The sequence below is a fragment of the Corella eumyota genome, chromosome 7, assembly GCF_963082875.1.
Source record: "Corella eumyota chromosome 7, kaCorEumy4.1, whole genome shotgun sequence".
Taxonomy (NCBI): domain Eukaryota; kingdom Metazoa; phylum Chordata; class Ascidiacea; order Phlebobranchia; family Corellidae; genus Corella; species Corella eumyota.
Genome location: NC_137496.1, coordinates 11,528,302 through 11,552,670, shown reverse-complemented (window position 1 = coordinate 11,552,670; position 24,369 = coordinate 11,528,302). Strand labels below are relative to the sequence as shown.

Sequence of the window (24,369 nt, the reverse complement as noted above, 5' to 3'; positions counted from 1 at the left end):
TAAAGCGCAAGAGATGAGGCGACCAAATTATAAAAATTTAACCCTTCCTGAATTTTTGTTAACTTCACAAACAATCCTGCTACTTTTCCCATTCCATCTTTTAGTATTATTTATATAATTTGTGGGATGCAAGTGGACGTGGACAGGCAAATTACAGTTGTGACTGAAATACGTAAATCCTAATCACAAACTCACAAATTTAGGTTTTAGATATAAGTTGTTAGACATAACAACAATTTGAAAATTGCAGTTTTTGTCTGTGTAAGTAACCGGTAATGTGATAATATAAAGATCGTGGGTTCAATCCCTACTGCTCTCATGCTGCAGCGCCCTTGAGTAAGGTGCTATAAACGGTATGAATTTCTGCTGAGCCAACTCTTAATGAGCAGTATAATTATCGGGCAATTATATTCTATTATATTTCAAACTGGCAAAGTCAACTCAAGACTGGGTCGGGGTAACAGTTGTTACTCTATGTTTAGGTCGCGCATTCGACTTTCCCACATCAAGGATAAAGATATATATAAAAAAATAAAACCAGTTTTAAAACACCCCATACTGCCATAACTGCATAATTAAATAAATATTACAAATTATATACACTTTTATAGAACGCAATGACAATCTGACAATAGTCACTAAAAAGTATCTGAAAATTTTGTAAGGTTTTATGCATAAAAACCTTTAATATTTAACACACAACTATTGTTAAAAATAACAGACTAACAGAGTAAATTTTAATTAGTAATTTCTTTATATATTTTGTCTTAGTCTGATAGCCTTAACCCCATTTTGCTTAATGCCATATTCTTTTACGTAACATCCAATTTCTAAATTTACAAACCTAAAACACTTAACTACACATTTGATCAATAAAAATGTTTAAATTCGGTAAAAACTAGAGCAACATTACGAAAAAACTCAAAAAACATAAAATTTCAATTTCTTCAAGTTAAAAAAATATCACGCGCTTGTGCGAGTAAAAGTTGTGACAGAACATTGTCAAAATAAAATTACTTTTTTACAAAAAATGTTTATTTCAACAATTTTAAAATTGAATTTAATGAAAATGTAATAAAAAAAGTAATTTCTATTATTATATTAAAAATTAATTAAATTTAAAACAAAAAAAATTTAGGCAGGTTATAAAACTGAGACAAATCGGTTATAACATTTGTTCCCACAACATAAAGAAATATTTTGTTTACTACAAAGTTAGTTCTTGCTTCAGGTGAACAGCTGGTTCTCGAAGTATTTTGTAAACAAACCTGGTCCTTCATTAATAAATAGTTGTAAGGGATACTACAATAGGCACAACATAGTTATTGACTTACTAATTATAATTAGTAATTCCATTTTGTAATTGTCCTACGTTTTTAATTTTAATATGTTTCAGAATTTATAATTTAATATATTGTTACGTAAAATTACGTTTGTTGTTAACAATGGGTAATTGTCACGGGAAACAAAGCACGCGACACCGTATACACCATCGTGAAGTTGAGAATATAGAACAAACTGAAGGAGATGGACCGTATATGTTAGTTTTAAACAACAATTCATCTGAACCTTCTAATTCACAAAGAACAAATGGTAAAACATTAAAAGCATCATAAAAGCCTTGGGTTCTCTTGTAGAAACAGCAAAGTTGTTAATAAAAGGGCTAGAAAGGGCTTAAATATAACCCCACTCATTCATAAGAAGGTTAGGGGAAAGTTTAACAGATTTGTAGGGAATTTACCCCCCAAAATAACCCCTAAAATCCATACCTAGGGTTATAAAGTGAAAAAACTTTAACAATAAAATTAACAATTTAAACTTGCCAACAACAATTAGTTAATAATGACATCACAATACCTATTGTTTTGTAGATCGACAGCGTTGGTGGCATTGGACGTTAAGAGGACAAAGAAACCAACCTGACACCTCAACACCGCCACTTACCTGGACTTATTGTAAACTCACCGAAGAGGTTTTGGACAAACATGTCCTACAAACCCTGAGCACTTTAAGATATTCAGCAGAAAAGTAAAACTTAGTTTAAATTTTGTTTTTTTCTCTATTTTTTGTTCAACTATGTTAATAGAGGTTTCATTTATAAATTTTTTTTTGTTTTTAGTGACACAACTCTTATACTTCAGATGAAAATGTTTAAATCCTGGGCAAATGGAGGTAAACTAACTTGAATCTTAATCAATATATTCACATTCTTTCTGGTGATAAAGCCCAATATTTTATTTAGAAAAGGGTTGGAATATGGTCCTTCACTCTCTCGTACGAGCCGTACCACTAGATGATGCTCTTGGGCCTTCTGCCATCACTTTATTTATTGATCACTGCCCCTTACCTACCAAGGTAATATTAAACAAAAGCTATCAGTTATAATCTATAAGAAAATGTGAACCTAAATATTTAATGTGAATAGGAATTGTTAATTTATTTATTGACAATTTAAATTTTGATGTAGCAAGGAGTTATGAATTTTGTCTCTGACTTAAACTTATCGCGGGACAAGGCAGAAGAGGAATTTATTCACCATAAGAACAACAACAAGAATGCCAGACATAGGTATTATGATGTCATACTACCATGACAAATATGAATCATGAACAGTCTACATAGTAAACTACGTTATATTAACCTACATATTTCACGTCACTTGTTAAGTAGGACAAATATATGAATGACCTCATGACATTATTTATATAATATATATTGAACAATTTTTACTGAATTGAATCTCTACAAATATGAATATTTTTTGTTTCAAAATATTATTTCAAGGCATAATATTTTTATATATTATTGGAGAAGGGTGTGCTGTTGTGGGCTTAAGGGTAAATAGTGTGGCATTGGTGCGGCTTAAACCCGAAACCTTTCATCTTCTAATCTGATGCCATGACTAGTATACCACACTTTTGGACAAGATACTAATTATTTACATTTTCAGAAACATTTGTGCGGTTATTGGCCACCTAGCCGAGAGCTTAGCTGGGGCGTTAAGTAAAATCATGTTGACCGACTCTATGTTAGAATACTTTATAACTGGTCTTAATACTTCAATATGTAACACTCCAGTTCTAACCACTAGTATCCTTTATTCACTTATTGCTATAGAAAAACTAGCAAAAACAGGTAACAGCATCAATTGCTGCTCATATATTGTTTTAAGATGTTAATTTATGATAGCTTGTTAAGTTCTACAAACTGCATTTTTATATAGTTAAGTCACTTACTTTTTAATTTCTTGTTGCAACACTGATAAAAAAGGCAGTTTTTAAAGGCCTATATGTACATGGACGTTATATATTGTGATAGTGTCCATTAATCAACCTGTGTTATTTAATTGTTTGAAATCAGGTGAAAATAAAGAAAGAATAATGAAAACTTCGATCCGTGAAAAGTTGGGAGTTTTAGAAGATTGGTCGCAATCAACTGATTACAAGAAGAGACAAGTTGGCTTCTGCGCACAATGGTTGCTCGATAATATTTGTAAGTCGTGCTGTAAAATGTTTCATTATAAAAACCCAACGTTTTAACCCAACCCATTATACTTGGGTCTTATATATAAAGCCTTCACCTTTTTGTAATATAATCAACTTTAGGTTTTAAAGCTTTATGTTGTTTACAAAACGTGATATTAAGATTGTTATTTAAATTCTTGATTTTTTAGTTTTGGTCGATGGTCGAAAATTAACGTATGAGACGGTTAACTTAGAAAATATCAACTCAATGTTAAACTCAAACGATGTCAGTCAGTACTTGAAGATATCTGGGGATGGACTAGAGGTAGGTTCAGTTATATTAAGTAAATACTTTGTTATATTTCCCATAATATTGATTTGTTGTAACTTTTGTTAAACTAGGCGAGATCAGACGCCTCTTTCTTCGAGAGCGTCCGCTGCACCTCGTCAATTGATTCCGGATGTTGGTATTATGAGGTCACAATCATTACCCCTGGTGTGATGCAGATCGGATGGGCAACGAAAGAATCAAAGTTCCTTAGCTATGTAAGTCTGATAATCTAGAATATAAGGGTTTAAATATTGGTTTGTATGATTTATGACATCATGCTCACCTATTATGACATCACAGGATGGGTATGGGATTGGTGATGACGAGTTCTCGTGTGCGTACGATGGTTGTCGTCAACTTTACTGGCACCAAGCGCAGAGTAGAAGACATTCCCACCCCCCGTGGAAAGAGGGGGATATTTTGGGGCTCTTGCTTGATCTGGAACAACTTGAAGTCCTATTTTATTTAAATGGGGACCCGATGAGCCCCGAGAAGGGGTTATTTGACAACGCAAGGTGGGGAAAAGGGAATTTTTTAATTTTAGAGTTGAATATAATTTAAATTCCTTTTTCTTGGTTTAGGAACGGTTTCTTTGCCGCGGCAAGTTTTATGTCCCATCAACAATGCATCTTTAACTTTGGTGCCACCCCCTTCAAATACCCCCCTCAAGATAGAAATTTTACATGCTTTAACGAACACGCCCATTTAGACGACAAAGACAAACAAGTTTTACCAAAGTTAGTATACTAAAAAAAGGAAATCTGTTTAAATGAAAAAATTATTTAAAATTGTTTGATTTTTTAGGTACAAAAAATTTGAGATTGCGCTTCAGAATAATACAGTTGAAAACTCTTGTGAAATATGTTGTGATTTACCTTACGATACAGTTTTACATCCCTGCATGCACAGGTACTTATATTTAAAATTTACAAAATATTTATCTACTTGGTTAGATATTGGTGGGTGTCTTCACATTATTGGGGTAGGGTGTGCTGTTGTAACATGTTTAAGCTATCCGTAAACACCGAGCTCAAGGGCAAATAGTGTGGCATTGGTGCGGCTCGAACCTGAAACCTTTTGGTGTGTTTAAGCTATCTGTAAACACTTGGCTCAAGGGTGAATAGTGTGACATTGGTGCAGCTTGAACCCGAAACCTATTGGTGTATTAAAGCTATCTGTAAACGCCAGGCTCAAGGGCGAATAGTGTGGCATTGGTGTGGCTTAAACTCGAAATGTTTCGGATTGCTTGAATCCTAAACCATTTGGCTCAATTCTATGACCAGTATATCACATTTCTGGACTCACCTAGTTAAAATAAATTGTTAATCCTTAGACAATAGTGTCTGAAAATTACTAAAAATGATCAAAAAAAGCTCAGTACTTCTTAGAGGAGTTTATCAACATTTGATATTCATGTCTTAAAAGAAATCATCATTGCTTGGTTGTTATATCCCAATTATAAAACATGGGTACGAAAATAATCTTCTTATTTGTGGTGACTAATGAAATTTTTTTTTTTTGCAGTGAAATTTGTCATAAATGTGCAGAAGCATTGGACAATTGTCATCTTTGTCGAGTTTTAATTGAAAAGCGGACACTCTGTTCGGAAACAGTTTAAATCTTAGATCCAAGTCAACATTCTTTCTGTAGACTGGCCCAATCATGTTTGCATTCATTCTGTACTTTCTCTCTTTTTTAAATAAACTATTATATGTACATTCAATATAGTGTTGTCAATAACATATAAACAAAGAAAAAAGCAGAAAATAGTAAGGACTTTAAATTATGGCCTGCCGGGTATATTCCTTTTAACTGTTATACCATGTTTGATCTACATAACACCATATATATAGTTGATAGAAGTTTGCCACTCTGAAAATAGGGTGATAATCAAAGTCAAATTAGCATTTTAAACACTTTACCGAGGTTACAAGATCACCAAAACATTTAACAATCTGAAGGTATTGCCCAAGTTTCATAAAAGATTATGAAAGTAGATAATATTATCATTACTCCATCAATTTGATTGGTCTTTACTTAATGACATAAGGAATTTGATCTATCATAAGAAAGTAATTGGATTGTGATGTCATAATAATACAGTGTGATGTCATAATAATAACAGTGTGCAGAAGACATGTTTGTGATAAACCTTGAGCTCTTCGATGCTCTCTATGATGTCATCAGTGGCTCGATGTGATTTTTATTTGCCAGACAATTTAAAGTTGGGCTAAAAGTTTTGCCATTTAGTGTTGGAAATTCGAGGTTAAAGGTTAAATACCTGCTGCTGGTTAATTATAGAATAAAATCTTTTTTTAGAAATGTTTTTTTTTGCACTTGAATTGTTTTAATTTAATATAATAGAATAAATTAAAATCTCAAAATAACTTGCAATAATTTCCCCCAATACGAAAAAAAATAAAAAAGTTTTTATCCAATAATATTACCACCACAACTAGCTCGAACTCTTGACCTTTAGGGCCATAACCTTTTACACTCAAGGTCACATTGTTTGACCTTTAATCCCATTCGTCGTTAAACTCTTCTTCTGGCTCTTGCTCGCCCTCGGGTTGTTGAAAACCGTTTAAAAGTTCTCGCATCGCATTCATCAAAGTCTGAACGTTTCCTCTCATGTGTTCAACATGGTTGCCATGGAGATCGTCGTTGTTGTCGTTGCCAACTATCGCCATGGGGTTGTCGGGGTCGTAACCAGGGAGCAGGGAATGGAAAAATAAACTCACAGGGTTTGAAGTTCCTCTGTTGGATCGTCTTTCAAATAAGTTTAAAATAAGTTAAAAAGTGGTTTTAATGGTAACTAACAAAACCAGACAACCAAATGCATTTAAAAAACTTTAAATTATTCTAGAAAGTATTTTAATAAAAAAAGGAAATTATTGTGTTTTTCGTTTTTTACATTCTTTAACTTTAAAATGAAAATTATGTTTTTAAGTTTAAAAAACGAGGTATTTTCTAGTTACCTTCTGTTGTCTCCCCTCTTATATGACTCGACACTGTCTTTAGGGGGTAAAGGATCATGACTCAGCATCGTTCCCATTCTAATTTCCTGCAAGTCATAGGTTTTATAAAAAAACAAGCCTTGTTTAGATAATAAAAAAGTCAAAAATTTCTGTGTATATAAAACACTTGGCACCACTACATAAGGTTCTGGACTCGATCCCCACCGCTCTTATGCTGTAGTGCCCTTCAAGGCACTATAAACGGTATGAACTCCTGCTGAGCAGGCACCTAATCAGCAGATTTATTATCGAGCAATTACAATCTATAATATCCCAAACAGAAAAAGGCAACTGGAGACTGGGTTGGGGTAACTGATGTTACTCTATGTTTAAGTGAAGTCGACCTTCCAACATTGAGGATAAATAAATATTAATTTGTCTTACAATTGGCAGCAAAGAACTAATTCCGTCAATTTCTGAGATCAAAGCATGTCGGTAAATATTCAGTGGAGGTTTCTGGTATCTGCTTAATCTCCTTTTAATTACAAAAACAGTTTAAATAAAGTCAAAGTTTAAGCAGTCCAGGTTGATTTTGAACTCAGTTTTGTGTTTAAGTTTAAGGTTTTTTTGTATTCACCTACGTTACCCCGACCCAGTCTCAAGTTGACTTTGGAAGTTTAAGATAACACATATAATAATAAGCAGATATTTAAGCTGCTGATTAAGTGTTGGCAGGAGTTTATTTAGTTTGTAGCACCTTACTTGAGGATGCTACAGCATGAGACCAGGGGGAATTAAACCTAATACTTCATTGTTTAGCCCTTTTTACAATGAATATTCTTAAAAAATAGTTGATTTAGTGAAAAACAAGTTAAAAATAACTTTCAAACAACTCTGTTTACTTTTTTGTATATTCCACTTCGACCTTTCTGTCACTTTCCAGTGTTGCTATGACAACGTTGACATTAGCCTCCAACCAGGCCATTACAGTCGTATCCTTCCACAGCATAAAATTACGTGAAACGAATATCTGACATAGTAGTTGTAGACCAACTGGGTCCCTGTAATAATATTTAAAGATCGTGTTATAATTAAATTTAATTAAAAAAGTTAACACCCGGCAACTTAACAGAAGGATCAAAACACTTGGTTTTACTACATGCGGTCCTTAGTTTGATTATTACTGGCCTTGAGTCAGCGCTATAAATGAATATAAATGAAGAAAAAATTAATTTAATTAAATAAAGAAGTTCAATGGTTGAAAAAGAACCATAAACGACATGATGTAGTGGTTAAAACACTTGGTTTTTACCACATGAGGTCTAAAGTTCGATCCCCACTGCATCCATGTTAAAGTGAAATAAATACAAAGCTATAAATGGTACAAACTTCAGCCAAGCCAAAACCAATGAAATAATTAATTAATATTGAGGAACTACTTGAAATAATAAATTAGTGATACACTTGAGTAAATTTTCTTACTTTTCTTTGGCTTGGGTAAAGTAGGTTGTAGCTGAAACTTTTGTATCTGGTCGAACCGAACATTTCTCCAATAACATCAACAACACCTGCATTTAAGAAGATCACAATGTCAGAATACAATTTATGTTAGAATATTAAAACATAATAACATTTTACATGCAGTCAAAAATTTCTTAAACTATTTTAAATAACATAGTGTAAGTTGGACACATCACTACATAAGATTCTGGGTTCAATCCCCACTGTTTTCATGCTGTAGCGCCCTTAAGTAAGGCACCATAAACAGTAAGGCGCCATAAACAAACTGTCAAAGTCAACTCAAGACTAGGTCAGAGTAACAAATGTTACTCTATGTTTAGGTCGCGCATTTGACCTTCCCACATCAAGGATAAAAATATAAGAAAAATAGATCCATATATATAAAAATATGATGACTTTTTAAACAGCAAAATCAAACAAATGTTTATTGCTAAACTAACTTACTGTAGGAAACATTAGAAGAGCTGATTGAAGTTGTTGGTCAGCAACATCGTTATCATGATCAGGTGATAGGAAATGAGCAAGTGCGAACGAAAACGACCAGTTTGGAAGTTGCATCAAATTTCGATCCATCTAAAAGTTTAGAAAAACTTTTAAAAACCAAATTGTTTATATTTGAACCTTATTTAAAAATATATAAAATAAAACCTTAAACAGTCTCTTGCACTTAAGCAGTTTAAATTGCAACTTAAGTTTAACATGAATATAATTGCTTGATATTTAATGGAGTTAACACTTACCCCCCATTCTGTAGCAAACTGGATGAGATATCTGTATTCACCAGCTCTTAGTGACAAATAATCAATCAATAATATTGCACATAAGGGGTCTTCCTTTGGATCAAGGCTGAAAAGAAAAAAACAATTAAAGAAATTTTTATTTACCCCTTTAATGCAGAAAAGTTGACTTTACATCCAAAACACAGAGTAACATTAGTAACTTGACCCAGTCTCAAGTTGCCTGTGGCAGTTTGGGATATTATAGATTATAATTGCCCGATAATTAAGCTGCTGATTAAGTGTTGGCTCAGCAGGAGTTTATACCGTTTATAGCGCCTTACTAAGAGCGCTACAGCATGAAAGCAGTGGGGATCGAAACTAAGACCTCATGTAGTAAAGCCAAGTGTTCTGGCCAAAACACCACGCTATATTAATAACAGTATATTAACAAATGTATGCAAAAATAAAAATAACTTAATAAGTAATTTCTTTCATTTATTTTTACCTCAACAAAACCTTGCAAAGTTCGAGTGAAGTTCGATTGCAGCCTCGTTGGGAAACAAAGTTTAAATGCTTGAATAAAGCAAGAAACAGGGACCTAAAAAAAAAAGAAAACTGATAAACAAAACAACATTAAAAAGAAACAAAAAAAAATTCTTGCTTAAACCAGTTTTAAGGCAAATATTTATTGGAAAAAATAAAATTTAAAGTTTACCTATTTTCTTGATACTTGTATTCCAGTCTACACACTCCAGTTGTGAGATTAAAACAAGAATGAAAAGATCGTTCAAGACAGTAGAGTGCACGCTCTGTAAAAATTAAAGTAAACTTTAACATATTTGAAAAAAAATCAATTAAACCTATATATAATAGAGCTTGGCAGACATATATAAAAATATATTAAAGTTATAAGCCTACAAGATAAATAAAACTGCCATTTGTGGTGCATAGGTAAATTATCCCAGGCAAATATTAGTTACGAGTTGTGACCATATTAAGACAATAAAAATGCTATTGGTAGGGTAGGCTTTTGACTATAAGATCATAAAAGGTTGTGTAAAATATTAGTTTAAACTATGTGTTAGAGTACAAAGCAGACTTACCAGTAAGTTCTCGAGCCATTTTGACATCTTCGTGAACTTTGTAAACGTCGCTGAAAGTTAAAAGTGAGTCAACGTGGTAGGAATGCTTTTCTAACACTCTCTGTAAAAATCAAGTTAATATTAAATGTATTCTTCCTTAATGTGAAAAAGTCAACCTCACAACCTAAACATCGAACAACATTTGTTGTCCCAACCCGGTCTTTAGTTGCCTCTGGTAGCTTTAATTTTGTTGATTATAATTGTCGATAATTAATCTGCTGATTGGTTTTGGGCTTGGCAGGATTTTATGTATTACTTAAGGGTGCTACAGCATAAAAGCAGTATGAATTAAAACCAGGACTGAGTTACTTTAGGTTACTTGTTGTACAAAAAACTGATACAGAATAAAACTTAATTTAAATAACAATTCATTTCTACCCCAATATTGTTGTGATCAGCAGTCTCAACAGCATCAAGGAATTTAAATTGGACTTCTTGATAATCTTTGTTGTGCTCATATTTAAAATACTGACATCTAGATAAAGAAAATAATTAATAACAATCTAGTTGCTGAACAAAGTTTAACAACAGAACCACAATTAATAAATGCACACTATAATATAATAAAAACTAAGGGTAAGGGTTTCCCCAATTCTGTATCAAAAGAACTACAATAAAATTTAAAACTCACCCATTCTTAGTCTCAAGTAATTCCATTGAAATTCCAGTTTTTCCAACTTTTGTCCAATTATTTTGACCTTGAACCAACCAGCCTCCCTTATTGGTCGGACCCTGGTTTCTACGGCGATAATTTGTGTCACCTGACAATGCTCGAGAACCGAATATTTTCCGTAGTTCATTGTCTGGGTTTAACAACCTAAATGAAATTTACTTTTAGTACAATTTAACTACCTGATGGTAAGCTTGTTATGGTGATGGAACACTTGGTTACTACGCGAGGTTTTAAATTCGATCCACACTGCTTCCATGCTGTAGTGCCTTTGAGTAAATTGCTATAAAGAGTATAAACTCCTGCTGACCCAGCACTTAATCAGCAGCATAATTATCGGGCAATTATAATCTTTAATATTTCAAACTACCACAGGCAACTTGAGACTGGGTCAGACATGGTAACAAACGTTACTCTATGTTAAGGTCATGAAGTCATCTTTTCCATGTTGCGAACAAAAATATATAAAAAAGACAAAATACCTGTGTTCAACGGTGAGTACAGATCGAGTTGATGACATCATTTTTTGCTGACTCGTTGAAGGGAAATTTTGAATTGTTTTTAAATCTTCTAAAACATCATCAATATTTTCTAAATTCTAAAATATCAATTTAATTTTTATTTATCTATTCTCAATGATAGAAGGTTTAGTTATCCTGACCCAGTCTTAAGTTGACTTTGGTAGTTTAGGATATTTTGGATTATAATTGCCCGATTTTTAAGCTGCTGATTAAGTGCTGGCTTAGCGGGAGTTCATACCAATTCTAGCACCTTACCTTAAAGGCACTCCAGCATAAGAGCAGTGGGGATCGAACCTAGGACCACATGTTGTAAAGCCAAGTGTTCTTCTACGCTACAGTATATATGTAACTTTTACCTCGTTATTTTCTTCAACTTTTTTTTGTTTTTTCTTTTTTCTGTTTCGCTTCTTCTTTTTGGCGGCTGGAACAACTTTAACCTCTTCCTCAGAATCATTTGTGACATCATCAACACCCTCACCAGAATCATTTAACTTAATAAAAAATAAAATGAATTTAAAAAAAGAAAATTGAAAGTTGAACAACATTAGTTATGGTTTTAACAACAAAAAAATGTTAACTTTTACTAAAACAAGAATAATTAAAACAAAAAATTTTATTTTCATACCAGCGCAAATTTGTTCTGAATGTTCGAACTTTCGTCTTCACTTTTTGCCTCCTCGCCACTAGAGGTGCCAAAGCTCATGACCTCCCCACGACCTTGAAGTTTACGTAATGCCCGAGATGACATCACAATTACTTAACAATTATTAATTTTTCAAATTACTAAAAAAATTGCATAAAAAATAGTTTTTTTTAATTTAAAAAACGTCCAAAGTCTCTGCTAATCATGCACAGATAAATAGCAAAACTAAGTACATTAAAAAAACAATTTCTACAAAAGGACAACACTTCTTACACTTATTCTATTTGGTAATTAATGACTTTCATAAATATTAAAATGCCCCAAATTTTTTACGAATCAATTTTTAGATGAATTGATAATTTTGTGCCCAAATTTTCAGGTTTCTGTGGATATAAGTTCAAATCAATCGATTTTCTTCACATTATCAACTTTCTTTCTTTTCAATTTGTTTAAAATCAACAAAAGTTTCTCCTTAATAGGATGGGGTTTATTTACATCAACTTTTTGCAGTCTTCTCGTTGTGATATTGTGGAAGGAACCAAAGGCTATCGCAAGCACCGTGCACACCAGACAAATTACGTTGTACGGCATCGAAAAATCAGGAACAGGGATCGAAACCAATAAAGATTCGCTGTAAACTCTCTGGACTGAACCATTTGAGTTCAACCCTTCTGTTGCCATGGTGATTACTACTGGGTTGATATAGAAACCATGGTTCGAGTCTGGGGGATGCTCAGTCCATTTCAGGAAACCTTTTGTGAATTTTATCGAAACATCGATGGCGCTTTGTGCGGGAAGATCGAGGACAAACTCAAGAACGTGGGGACTTACCCGAGTTTTACCTGGGGTAAATGAAACCCAGGAGGGGCTTATTTCACCACCAGATTGATTTCTAATGTTTAAGGTATGGAACTGGACGTATAAATACCATGGTAGTGAATGCAAATAAATTATAGTTTTGTCATGGTCATAATGATTCGATATAGTGCACGTTACCCCACCTTCCAGACCTAAACCAGTTAAATAACAATGAGATAAAACACCATGTGGGCTGTGAATTATTGACCCAGGTTTTTTTGTCCATTTTACTCTAATATCGGTGTCAGATTTTAAAGATTTCAAATTCAAAAATGCCTTGTTATTATTTGTTTTCAGCTTAGGTGTAATTGTAACAAAAGATGGAGCTTCTATCTCGATTGAACTTGATTCAGCTAGGGGGCAAGCTGGTTTTATTTTTTTCGTGAAAACGGACGAAAAACTAAAGTTTGGCGACTCGTTTAAAGTTGTTCTAAGATCCTTGACGACGGAGACATGTTGTTGTAACTGCATACTTGTGACATCACAATCAGCATCGGAACAAACTGTTCGAACTTGAAGCGAAATGGACAAGAACCTACTGTGGTGTAAATGACTTGGGTTCAACAACGATGCCGGTCCAACTTTTACACCACACGGAAGTAACTTCACCCATGGGGTCAAATTCTCTGTGCATAAGTTTTCGCGACCAAGTGCTCCGTATCTTAGATATTTATTATCCAAACCATTTTGTGATGTCATAGACCCTGTCGGACGAAATGATAAAGTTGGTGAAAGTGTCGCCGCGTTGTTGACAAGATTTAAACTTGCGCAGAATAACCCGGAAAGTGAGTTCGTGAAACCCCGCCAAGTTTCGTCAATATTCTCCGTACCCTCTTTAAACCAAACCCACAACTGAACTCCAGCCGGGGAAGGTAAAAAGGGGGTCCCCCACTGCGAATACCTCCACAACCCTTGGGTCATTGTAAAGTGAAATTCGGCGACATTGTATTTTTGGATTAATTGTCCGATTGATCTCGGAAAAAGGTGATAATGTTTGGGATTAAATTCGTTTTCAAAAGGAGTGTTTGTTGTAAAGTTAAAGAAAGCGTAAACTTGCTCGTTCCTCAGAACTTTGACCTTCAAGTTTTCGTGATAACTTTCATGCCCTTTGATTAATAAAATTAACGCAAACAACCAAGTTAAATTACTTACAAGATTCATGTTACCTATTTTCCTGTAAATAAAAAACAAAGTTTAAAAAACAAGAAAAATGTACACAAAATATTCAAAGCAAAAGTTAATAAAAATTGCGGTAATCGTAACTTGAAGTGTTATAATGCTTGTACAGTATATATATATTAAAATAACATGTCAATATATTAACAAATTTATTCAGTATTGGAATCAAATTGTCCGAAAACATTTTCTTTATAAAAACATTTAATTGTGTTGAGTTGTTTCTCTCGGATCCAAATATGAGGTCTCTTTTCTATCAACTTTTTTATTGCTTGCTCAGGAGTAAGGTTGTACACTGACATTAGGTAACACACAACAAGGGTTGAGCTTCTGGTTCTTCCCGCTTTGCAATGAACATAAACACTCTGCTGCTGCTCTCGATATTTTAAAATGAAATCGACTCCAAGTTTAAGGTTAGTTTGTGAAGGAGAAGCAATCAGATCGACAGTCGGAAGTTTAAGTTGCTCAACTCCAACTGCTTTCCATTCAGCGGAGGTATTTACAAAATTTTGTAACTCGTATTCTTCGTTTAACGACACCACGCCCCGCACTCCTTCTTTATCTACTAATTGTGATGTCATAGATCGAAACGGTAACGCTCCGATTAGAACAGTGTTATCTACTCTGTTGAACCATTCTCTTGTTGTGAATTTCTCAACTGCAAGATTCCATGCCAGAGATGGATAAAATGCTAACTTAGGAACTAATTTCCACATTCTATAGTCAGTTTTTTGACAAATAAACAAATTAGGTATTACCCTGTTGCTTAGGTTAGTGTGTTAACTGTAATACCTGACACAGGAAATGACAAAATTAAACAGTTGTGACCAAAAATGTTGATTTTAAATATTTTTAGTTGTTTATGTGGTTATTTTTAGTTATTGGTAATAAACCTAATGTTTCTTTACTGAAAAAACCTGCTTAATAAATTGTCTGTTACTTAAGCTATATAAAAACAAAATTTAAATTAACAGTTTAATTTATTTCGCATTAAAGAAGCTCAGAACAAATCTTATTAAAAAATTGTTTTTGGCATTTTTTAACATCAAAAAACGTAAAGAATTTTAAAACAAACTGTTAATTTAAATATTTGAAACTTTTTAACCCAAAAACAAATGTCAATTTTAATGTTCTATTCCTTTTTCTTCTTGCCGCTGGTTAAATACAAAGTGCCAACAGCACATGTTCCCAAAACGGCCAAAACGACATTTCTTCGACCGATTATCGTGTAGGAATTGAAGTGTTTCTTCCAACCTGTTAATGGAAATGGTGCTTCGGCATCTCCACCCATAATTGAAGTGTTTTATGAAGTATTAAACTTTTAAATACCTTTTATTAACAACTTATAAACTTGTGCAACGTTTAAACCGAAAACGAATTTGTTGAAAAATTTGACCTTAGCGCAAACTCACTAGCAGACCCGAACGCTGAATATTACTGTTTAATTTAGTATACTAATACTTTGTTGCGTCATATATACGTAAATTTTAATTTAAATCGAAAATAAACAAAAATAAATTAAAAAATTGTAAATCTTTAAAATTTAATAATGTCGTCCTATCCCACCCAACAAATTGGTGGTAACTTTCAGCCTCAAGTCGTACTTGCTTATAACCAGCAACCACAAGCTGGGCTTACAAATAACTTGTCATCGAATGATGAAACAAAATATATTTGCGAACAAATTTCAGGTATTTGTAACTGATAATTCAAGGTTTAAACAACTAAGTGTTAATAAAATTTGTTTTTTTTTCAATTTAGAATGTCCTCAACGCTGGAAAATCGTCTCAGTAGTTCTTATCGTAACTGGGTTTATTGGCACTCTTGTAATTTTCTCGCTAGGACGAATGGATTTAATATTTGCTGTAATTTTGCCACTGGGTTTTCTACTTTTTCTTAACACCAAAATAAATGGAAATTGGAATGAGTTTAAGTTGAAACAGCGGGAAAATCTTGAACGTTTGAATCAACAACAGCAGCAACGACACGAACAGAATTCGCAACAACAACAGCAGCAACAATATTCGAATTATTACCAAACAAACGAACAATTTAAACAACAACATTCAATGCAACTTCAGCAAAATCAACAGCCCCCAAATCTTCAGACACAACGACCACAAGGTTTTTTTAATCCACCCAATCCTATCCAACAAACAACTACGCAACAAACACAACCTACAGACCAACTACAACGACCAAAGCCTAAAGAAGATCCCAGAAAATCTTCAAATCAAGAACAAAATAATATTACAAATGACCCAGGAAGTAGTTATGGGTACAAACCTACTGTGTTAGACAGAGAGTTGGAATCTTATCCCCCTCCCCCTAGTTATTATGATGCTATGGGGGGAAAATAAATTTTGTTTATTTTTAAAGTGTTTAAACAAATTTAAGAACAAAAAATTCTAAAAATAGAATAAAATTATAAAAACAGGAATATAACAATACAAAAAAGTTAACAATATAAAAATTTTAAGTGCATAAAACATACAGTGTTTAAACAAAGATTAAATTAACTAAATTAGGAATCAAAAGTTGAATCCAATTTATCACAAAGTTCTTCTAAAACTAAATCTAAACTTAAATCAACGACAGACTTTTTTAAAAACCATTGCAAGGGCACACAATCACTATGAGTTGAAAGCTGAAGCTGTTTATGTAATAAAATATCAAACATAATATTGTTCAACACATTGTCGATTTCGTCTTCATTTGTTGCTGGCTCTGGAAGCAATACTTCCATACAAATACCATCCAAAACTGGGTCAACAGCAAATTTACTGATTTTTCGATATTGTTCAAAGGCAATACTTGCCCCGTAGTGTGTTAGTGTTTCTATAGCAACATCTCTACTTTCCTCCAATATTACTTCTTGGATAATCGAAATAATTGATTCACCACAAGAGCATGATATCAGAACATCTTCAGCAACGTCGACCTCAATGATTTCTGCAACTAGTTCATCGATTAAGGAGTTTGTAAACAAATCAACATTCCATTTTTCTCGATGGCTGTTTATAAGTTCGTCAAAATATTCGATTACAGATTTTTGAGTATCTTCCAGCACAACATCATTTATGATGTCATTGGTTAACTCATGGGCTATATTGTTTAAAGTTTGTGCGTATATTTTAGCTGTAAACTTAATCGATTCTTGGCTCGGTTCAACCCCATTTGTTAAAACCTCTCGGAACGAATCTAATATTTCTTCAGTTATAACTTCTTCAATTAAATTTTCTACAACTAAAGATGGTCCAATGTCGGCATAACCCCTTCTTCCATACTGATAAATGGGAGGTAAAAACGAGGATAAAGCTAATTGTGGGTGGGGTGTGGGTTTGCGATCACCATGGGAACCAGGGTCGTTAATTTGTGGAAATGGGTAAAGAGGAATAAGGCCCAAAGGTTGTGGGTAATTCTCGCTATTTGATATCGACTCATCGCTTAATTGTTTGTTATTCATTTTTGAATAATTTGTTATTTTTGTTTAAAAACAAACTAAAGCTGTTTTGATACCAAAACAGTGTTTCCAAATCAGTTTTAAATCACATTTGTTAGTTGTTGAATTTGTCCTCATCTTAATGAGCCTGTAAAAAATACGTACATTGTTTTTATTTTTACAAGTTTTATGGTTTAAAATTTACGTTAATAAATTTAAAAGTATCAAGTATGTACCTATATCTATAAGTTAATTAAAAGAAAACGCTTTTAAAACGTAGTAAGCACATTGAAGTAGACCGTTGCTTCAATACGATTTTTGCGGGAAATCGCACATAACTTTGCCGCGAAATTAAATCAAAAATTCCTGTTCGAATCTTAACAAAAAATGTGTTTTGTAAATACATTTTGCTTACAGATAACTTTTTAGTCTAATAATGACAAACAAAAAAACATTTAATATTGAAAAACACCATTTTTTTAGCTTACGATTTTTTTTAATAAACCACAATTGTTTTTATGAATCAAATATTGTGGTTAAAGTTTGTTTTTTTGTCTAATTGTTAATTAAGTTTCATATTTAGCAACTTATAACAAAGCATTCATAGCACATTCATATTCACTCAAGCAACATTAAAAAAAATAATAATTCAACAACAAAAAGTATCGCAACATGCTTTTTTCCATTTTTGTCATAAAAACTTAAAAGCATTAGGTTTAATAAACAAACAAAAATTAATTTTATTAACAAACCTTATTAAGCTCCAGATATGGACAGTGACATCACAGCTAGTTCTTATCGCAACAGAAACACCTTCCCATATAAAGCCAGTTTAAATGCTATTACCCATGGTTGGTTACCTAAACAAAGTGAATCGTTGGAATTTGAGACTAAAAATGTTTTTTTTATTTAAAACATAACATATATAGGTTGCTCAAGTTTTACTAATGCTTTATTTTATTTAATAGTCAGGGTGGGGGAATGGATCCAAGTTGCCCTTTATAAATTTACTAAAATAACAGGAATTGAAACACAAACCAGTAACTATTATGCTCGTTAAATCACCGGCTTCAATATATCTTATGGACTCAGTTTATCAACTATGGAGTTTATTGAAAGTAATGGAACTGATCTGGTGGGTATATTCATGCTTTTTATCTTTACCTGTAATGCATTTTAAGACCCATTGTGATCAACTGCTTGTGTTCATGTATATAACTTGTACAGATCTTCCAAGGTAATGTTAAATAGGATGGTCTAAAATTCAACAACTCTCCTTAAACTAAGTGCTTGCTATGTTCGATAACCTTTCAGCTTTTAATCCAATACCTTAAAAAAATATTTCAATTAAATGTAAGATATATATTTCATGTCTGTAATAAACAATGTAGGAAAATCTGGTTACCTTCCATTCATTCCATGTGACGTCAACCTCCATTCTCCATTCCCACAATCAAGTTACTGAAAAATTGCAAATTATTATTCACTATTTAACAAAATAATTAGTTAGTATTTATTCTTATAATCCTCAATAAGATTTAAAAACTAACATTATAAAAAAAACATTAACAAATGATTAAAACAGTATTTTCCCTTTTGATGTGTAAGTCGGTCGCTTCTTCGAATGAAATCATGTCATTCATCTTTGTGATGTCATCCACCTTCTGCTCCGCGAAGACTTCATTAGAATATGCAAATACAAAACAGAGGCAGTTATCTGTATCACAATATCAACATTAGATATTGACAAATATGTGTTTTGGATTACCAAAACTGTTATAAGAAAAACATAATTTAGTTTGACAGTCAACTAACTGAAATTGTTTAACTCAACTACATTACCTATTTTGCATGCATATTTTAATCCTTTATAAATAGTTAAAAGGATAAGAAATCTTTTTTAAATTGCAAGTAATATTACTTGATACTGAACTCTATGGGTATTACATGACAAAATTTAAATATAATGTAATGTATTGACTATTATACTGAAATAAATCAACACATCTGAAAAAAATAAGAATAAACATTTACGAAAGACATTTACAAAGAAACATAAAGAAAAAGACATTTACTGAGAAACAATAAGAAAAATACATTTACGAATGGACATTAAGAAAAAGACATTTACAAATGGACATTAAGAAAAAGACATTTGCGAATGGACATTAAGAAAGATATTTACAAAAGAGACATAAAAAAAAATTTAAAAGAAGACATTTAAAAGAAGACTTTTACGAAGAGACATTTACAATAGAGACATTTACAAAGAAACATTTAGAAGAAGACTTTTACAAAATGACATCAAGAAAGAGATATTTAGAAAAAAAGACAATTACGAAGAGACATTAAACAGAACATTCACAAAAAGACATTTACAAAAAAAACAATTACAAATAACAATGACAAAAAACAATGACAAAAAAACAATGACAAAAAAACAATGACAAAAAAACAATGACAAAAAAACAATTACAAATAACAATGACAAATAACAATTACAAAAAACAATTACAAAAAATATTTACAAAGACAATTACAAAAACATTCACAAAAAACAATTACAAAAAAAATTTACAAAGACAAAAAACAATTACGAAATAAAAGTTCCTCCAATAAATTAAAAATTACATTTGATAAATTATGTGTAACATTCAAATATATGTTACAACGAGATTATTGAATAATAAAACAGTTGATGTTCCAATAATTAAAAAAATTACGTTTAATATAACCCAGTATGGCTCTAGTAGGAAAGCACGAAATGGTCACGATAAATTGCATGTGATAAAGGGACTAACCGAAAAAAAACCTACCGAAAAGAAAGAACGTCCCAACTCGGCCTTTCAAAATAACGTTTGTCACATACAATGCACAAATATATTGAACAACCTACTGTCCAGTAGGGGGTGTCACATATATGGTATCGAATATGTAACCATGGATATTGGAAATATAACAATGTAACAATTATGAAGTAATGCTACATTTAGCGCCAACCATAAATTATAAAGAATTAAATGAGAAATGGTTGTGCGGCACCTTTATAAGGCTGTGCACATTTAAACAGGGAGGAAGAAACTAAACACGCCACGCATGCCGACATAACAATGTGCTGTTATGATGGTAGTTAAAAGTTGACTACCAAGTATGTTGTTGTTGTTGAGGATAAAACAACAAGTTGGCAATAATAATGGTTTTGCCGCATTTGAACAATGAAAGTCATTAGGTAGCGACATCATCGGATAGCGGCGTCATCGGATAGCGGCGTCATCGGATAGCGGCGTCATCGGATAGCGGCGTCATCGGATAGCGGCGTCATCGGATAGCGGCGTCATCGGATAGCGGCATCATCGGACAGCGGCATCATCGGACAGCGGCATCATCGGACAGCGGCATCATCGGACAGCGGCATCATCGGACAGCGGCATCATCGGACAGCGGCATCATCGGACAGCGGCATCATCGGACAGCGGCATCATCGGACAGCGGCATCATCGGACAGCGGCATCATCGGACAGCGACATCATCAGACAGCAACATCATCAATTGGATCACAAAAGCATCTCGGAAAAAAAGAAAGTGGTTAAACATGTTCTTTAGCATTGTAATTGTATATAAATTCTAAACAAAAAATTAATTAATCTTAATATTTATACCAATTGCATGTACACCAAACTTTTATTTAAATTAAGGTGATTATGTTAGGAAAATAAGTGACTTACTAATAAAAAATGTTGCTAATAATCAGTGGTTAATTAAATAATAACCGACTAACTATCAACTAACAAATTAAGCAAGCCAATTATTTTAAAAAAATGACTATAATAGCTTACAAATTAATAAAATGTTGCTAATAATTAGCGGTTAATTAAATGATAACCGACTAACTATCAACTAACAAATTAAGCAAGCCAAGTATTTTAAAAAAATGACCAGTAGCTTACAAATTAATAAAATGTTGCTAATAATTAGCGGTTAATTAAATATTAATAACCAACTAATTATCAACTAACAAATTAAGCAAGCCAATTAATATATTCAAATAACTAAGAGCCTATTAATCAAAATAATGTTGCTAACAATAAGCAGGTATTTAAATGATAATGGTAGCCTACCATTTGTTACTTGGCTTCTATACCCGAGTGCGCCCACTAGCGGCTGCCCAAATATGCTATACAACACCACGTAGCAGTTGATAACACATTAGGGGAATACCCTAGTGATAGCGCACCACTTAGCGGATAGTTACAAAACTGCTAATAAATCTGTCTAATAGCAACTAAGTTTAACCAAAGCAAAACTAAAATACGTAATCTGACGTAATAACTAAGACGCAAACTGACGTAATAACTGAAGCGACGCAAACTGACGTAATAAGCGAACGAAGCGATGTGTTGCAACACGCGCAGCGAATTAAAGTTAACGTAAAACTGACGACTTGTTTAATCTAACTAGGCTGATCCTAGTATTAGGTCATTTGAGTATAATATCCTAAGTCAACAATATCTTAAATTTAGCAAGTGGGGCCATTGCCTTAAGGGCAGGGGTTGTTGGCCTTTTTTATTTTTTTTTAAAGGTTAAAAAAAATTAAGTTCTATGTACAAGCAAAAGGTATAAATTTACTATTATCTATTTAAATTATTAAATTAGGTTTATTTATTAGATAAAACGAGTATCTCACCTGTATGTTAAAGGAATCACCTTTCTTGGTCTTTTCCTCACAGCTCATCAGTACCTAAACTAACAACTACCTTAGGGCCACATCCAATTCTTCAATTCCTCATCAAATCACGGTAGAATCGCCCCTCCCTGCTCCTGTAACAATATTTTTAGTTACACGTAAAAATCTCAATATTAGATTTACACTTATTGTATGTAACTTTTGAAATATATGTGACGTTACCTTTCTTTCATTTCTTGTGACGTCATCTTTCATCCATCCATTCTTGATAACGAAGTAACTGAAAAATAGCAAATCATTAGTCGCTATTCAACTACACAAGTCTTACTTACATTTAAATAAACAACTAACATTATTGTTTAAAATAACAACTAAAATATTAATTAAAACGGTATCTTCCCTGTTTTGTGTGTTGGTTGCCGGTTGTTTCTTCAAATGACGTCATGTTCGTTCCTCCATTTCTCCTTACGTCATTTATCTTCGTGACCCATTTCATCCTCGTGAAGTCATCCACCAGACCCTCCTTCTCTGCGAAGTCTTCATCTGAAACTGATAAAAAAAACGAGAGCAGTTATCTGTGTCTAATTAGAAAATTAAAATATTTTACAGAAAACATTTCACCTTGTTCCTGGAGGACGATATGCTGCCTCTTTGATCCTCCACTTCTCGTAAGATCGTCGTCATCACCAGCTCCGCGAGGTCGGCATCCGAAACTGCAAATAAAAAAACAGGGGGCAGTCATCTATGTCTAATTAGATAATATTTAGTAATTTAAACACTTTTAAAATGGTGTCGTGTTCTGAATATGCGGACTGTTAAAATTCGCCAGACATTAAAATAACGAGTGTGTCGACACGCGCGCGTTCCTACCCCTAACCCGTTGCATATTCAGATCAATAACACCATATAAACTTTATTCAAGTTTTAATAATTTTGATTATACAACAATACAATAATCAATATACTTAACTCGATTTGTTGAAGTCAGTTTTGTCGAAAACATCAATCTTCTAGTGCTTGATTTAAGATTAAATTTAAATAAATATATCTGCAAAATTAAAACGAAAATTAGTAATAACTGCTAAAAAATTGAAGTAACCAACTGTGAACTTATTTTATAAATGCATTTAACTTAATGGTAAAGATACACAACCGACCCAGACACTGGCAAAGTTAAACTGAACGTCTTTCAACTAACCTCTACTTTGACTTTACGCGCTGTTCACTGAACCAATCACAAACGGCTTAGTTATGACGTAACAAAATATTCATCCGCTTAAATGTAATCTAGATTATTCATCCGCTACCTTACAACTAATAGAAATAAACACTTTCAAATAAATAAAAGACCACTATTTTATATATATTTATATGTAACAACATTATTTTTAATAAAGGTTAATAACTTTATTTTAAAATCTTGGCCTAGCTTAACTTCAACATCAAGCAATTCTTAAACCACGTGTTTAAATTTTAACTCACGCACGTAAGACACAGGCGCATTCTTAATTAAAATTCCATCGTTTTTGCTTTAATTAGGCGCTGAAATTTTGAAGTCTTGCCCTAAACGACTTTTGCCTTTTTAGGTTTAAACAACTTGCGTAATAAGTTAAGCTTCGAGCAAAGTTGAGATTTTAAACTTTGTTTATAAGAATTACTTTTTATAGCAAAAGCTATTTAACAAGTTACGTATATAACGCGTCATTTATATTTAATGTTTTGGGACGTCACACCAATATTTTAACGAAATGATTTTTTAATTGTATTTTAAACACAAAATATTAAAATTATTTTTTTTAACAATTTAAATTTGGTTTGCTTAATTTTCTTATCAGATCTGTCTTTAAATAAAAAGAGAGCTTCTAAGGTTTTCATACCCTTGTGCATTTAATATGTAAAGATATTGCTTTTCTGTATTTCTATTATATTGGTATAGGTTTTAACCACACAGAATGGCAACGAGTTCGCCAAGTTAATCTGGGTTCAATGGTTCTAGTTAATAAAGTTTATAAATACTTTTTGATATCCTGGTTTTTGTAGCCAATAATGCGTGTGATAAACCATTGGGTTTTCACTACAAGAGCTTTTTGAAAGGAATCAGCCAAGTTGATCCTTATGAATATAACGTTAAATATTATGGTCCACTATTACATGTAAGTTATTTAATTAATACTTATTAACAAAACAGGGTAAAAATATCAGTACTACTAAAATATAAACAAAATAACAGGTTAAGGTAAT

At 32.6% G+C, this 24,369-nt stretch overlaps 5 protein-coding genes and 1 non-coding gene across 6 annotated transcripts; 1 reads left to right on the top strand and 5 right to left on the bottom strand.

Moving 5' to 3' along the window:
- The first annotated feature begins 1,404 nt into the window (after nt 1-1,404).
- On the top strand, nt 1,405-5,512 carry LOC145759305 (RING finger and SPRY domain-containing protein 1-like). Its single transcript, XM_082573107.1, has 13 exons — nt 1,405-1,593; nt 1,872-2,028; nt 2,120-2,172; nt 2,243-2,355; nt 2,468-2,568; nt 2,951-3,135; nt 3,361-3,492; nt 3,674-3,789; nt 3,867-4,010; nt 4,096-4,310; nt 4,377-4,532; nt 4,600-4,704; nt 5,320-5,512. The coding sequence occupies exons 1-13, from the start codon at nt 1,446-1,448 to the stop codon at nt 5,411-5,413; spliced, it is 1,719 nt and encodes a 572-aa protein (XP_082429233.1). The 5' UTR covers nt 1,405-1,445; the 3' UTR covers nt 5,414-5,512.
- LOC145761948 (small nucleolar RNA SNORD61) lies at nt 5,166-5,233 on the bottom strand. Its single transcript, XR_014287600.1, has one exon. It is a non-coding gene; the product is annotated as a small nucleolar RNA SNORD61 (small nucleolar RNA).
- A 588-nt stretch (nt 5,513-6,100) lies between the features above and the next one.
- LOC145758997 (ribosome quality control complex subunit TCF25-like) lies at nt 6,101-12,146 on the bottom strand. Its single transcript, XM_082572711.1, has 15 exons — nt 11,951-12,146; nt 11,682-11,816; nt 11,287-11,402; nt 10,766-10,951; nt 10,513-10,609; nt 10,096-10,195; nt 9,708-9,801; nt 9,498-9,590; nt 9,014-9,119; nt 8,718-8,846; nt 8,235-8,320; nt 7,655-7,813; nt 7,197-7,287; nt 6,774-6,859; nt 6,101-6,564 (listed from the first exon to the last, which is right to left on the bottom strand). Exons 1-15 carry the CDS (start codon nt 12,071-12,073, stop codon nt 6,315-6,317), a joined length of 1,851 nt encoding a protein of 616 aa, XP_082428837.1. The 5' UTR covers nt 12,074-12,146; the 3' UTR covers nt 6,101-6,314.
- Nucleotides 12,147-12,341: 195 nt separating this feature from the next.
- LOC145758998 (GPI-anchor transamidase component PIGT-like) lies at nt 12,342-13,995 on the bottom strand. The gene has a single exon (XM_082572712.1). The coding sequence runs from the start codon at nt 13,985-13,987 to the stop codon at nt 12,371-12,373; it is 1,617 nt and encodes a 538-aa protein (XP_082428838.1). The 5' UTR covers nt 13,988-13,995; the 3' UTR covers nt 12,342-12,370.
- A 67-nt stretch (nt 13,996-14,062) lies between these two features.
- LOC145759406 (phosphatidylglycerophosphatase and protein-tyrosine phosphatase 1-like) lies at nt 14,063-15,139 on the bottom strand. The gene has a single exon (XM_082573229.1). The coding sequence runs from the start codon at nt 14,716-14,718 to the stop codon at nt 14,155-14,157; it is 564 nt and encodes a 187-aa protein (XP_082429355.1). The 5' UTR covers nt 14,719-15,139; the 3' UTR covers nt 14,063-14,154.
- A 1,215-nt stretch (nt 15,140-16,354) lies between these two features.
- On the bottom strand, nt 16,355-17,483 carry LOC145759784 (uncharacterized). The gene has a single exon (XM_082573629.1). It carries the CDS (start codon nt 17,466-17,468, stop codon nt 16,527-16,529), a length of 942 nt encoding a protein of 313 aa, XP_082429755.1. The 5' UTR covers nt 17,469-17,483; the 3' UTR covers nt 16,355-16,526.
- Nucleotides 17,484-24,369: the final 6,886 nt, after the last annotated feature.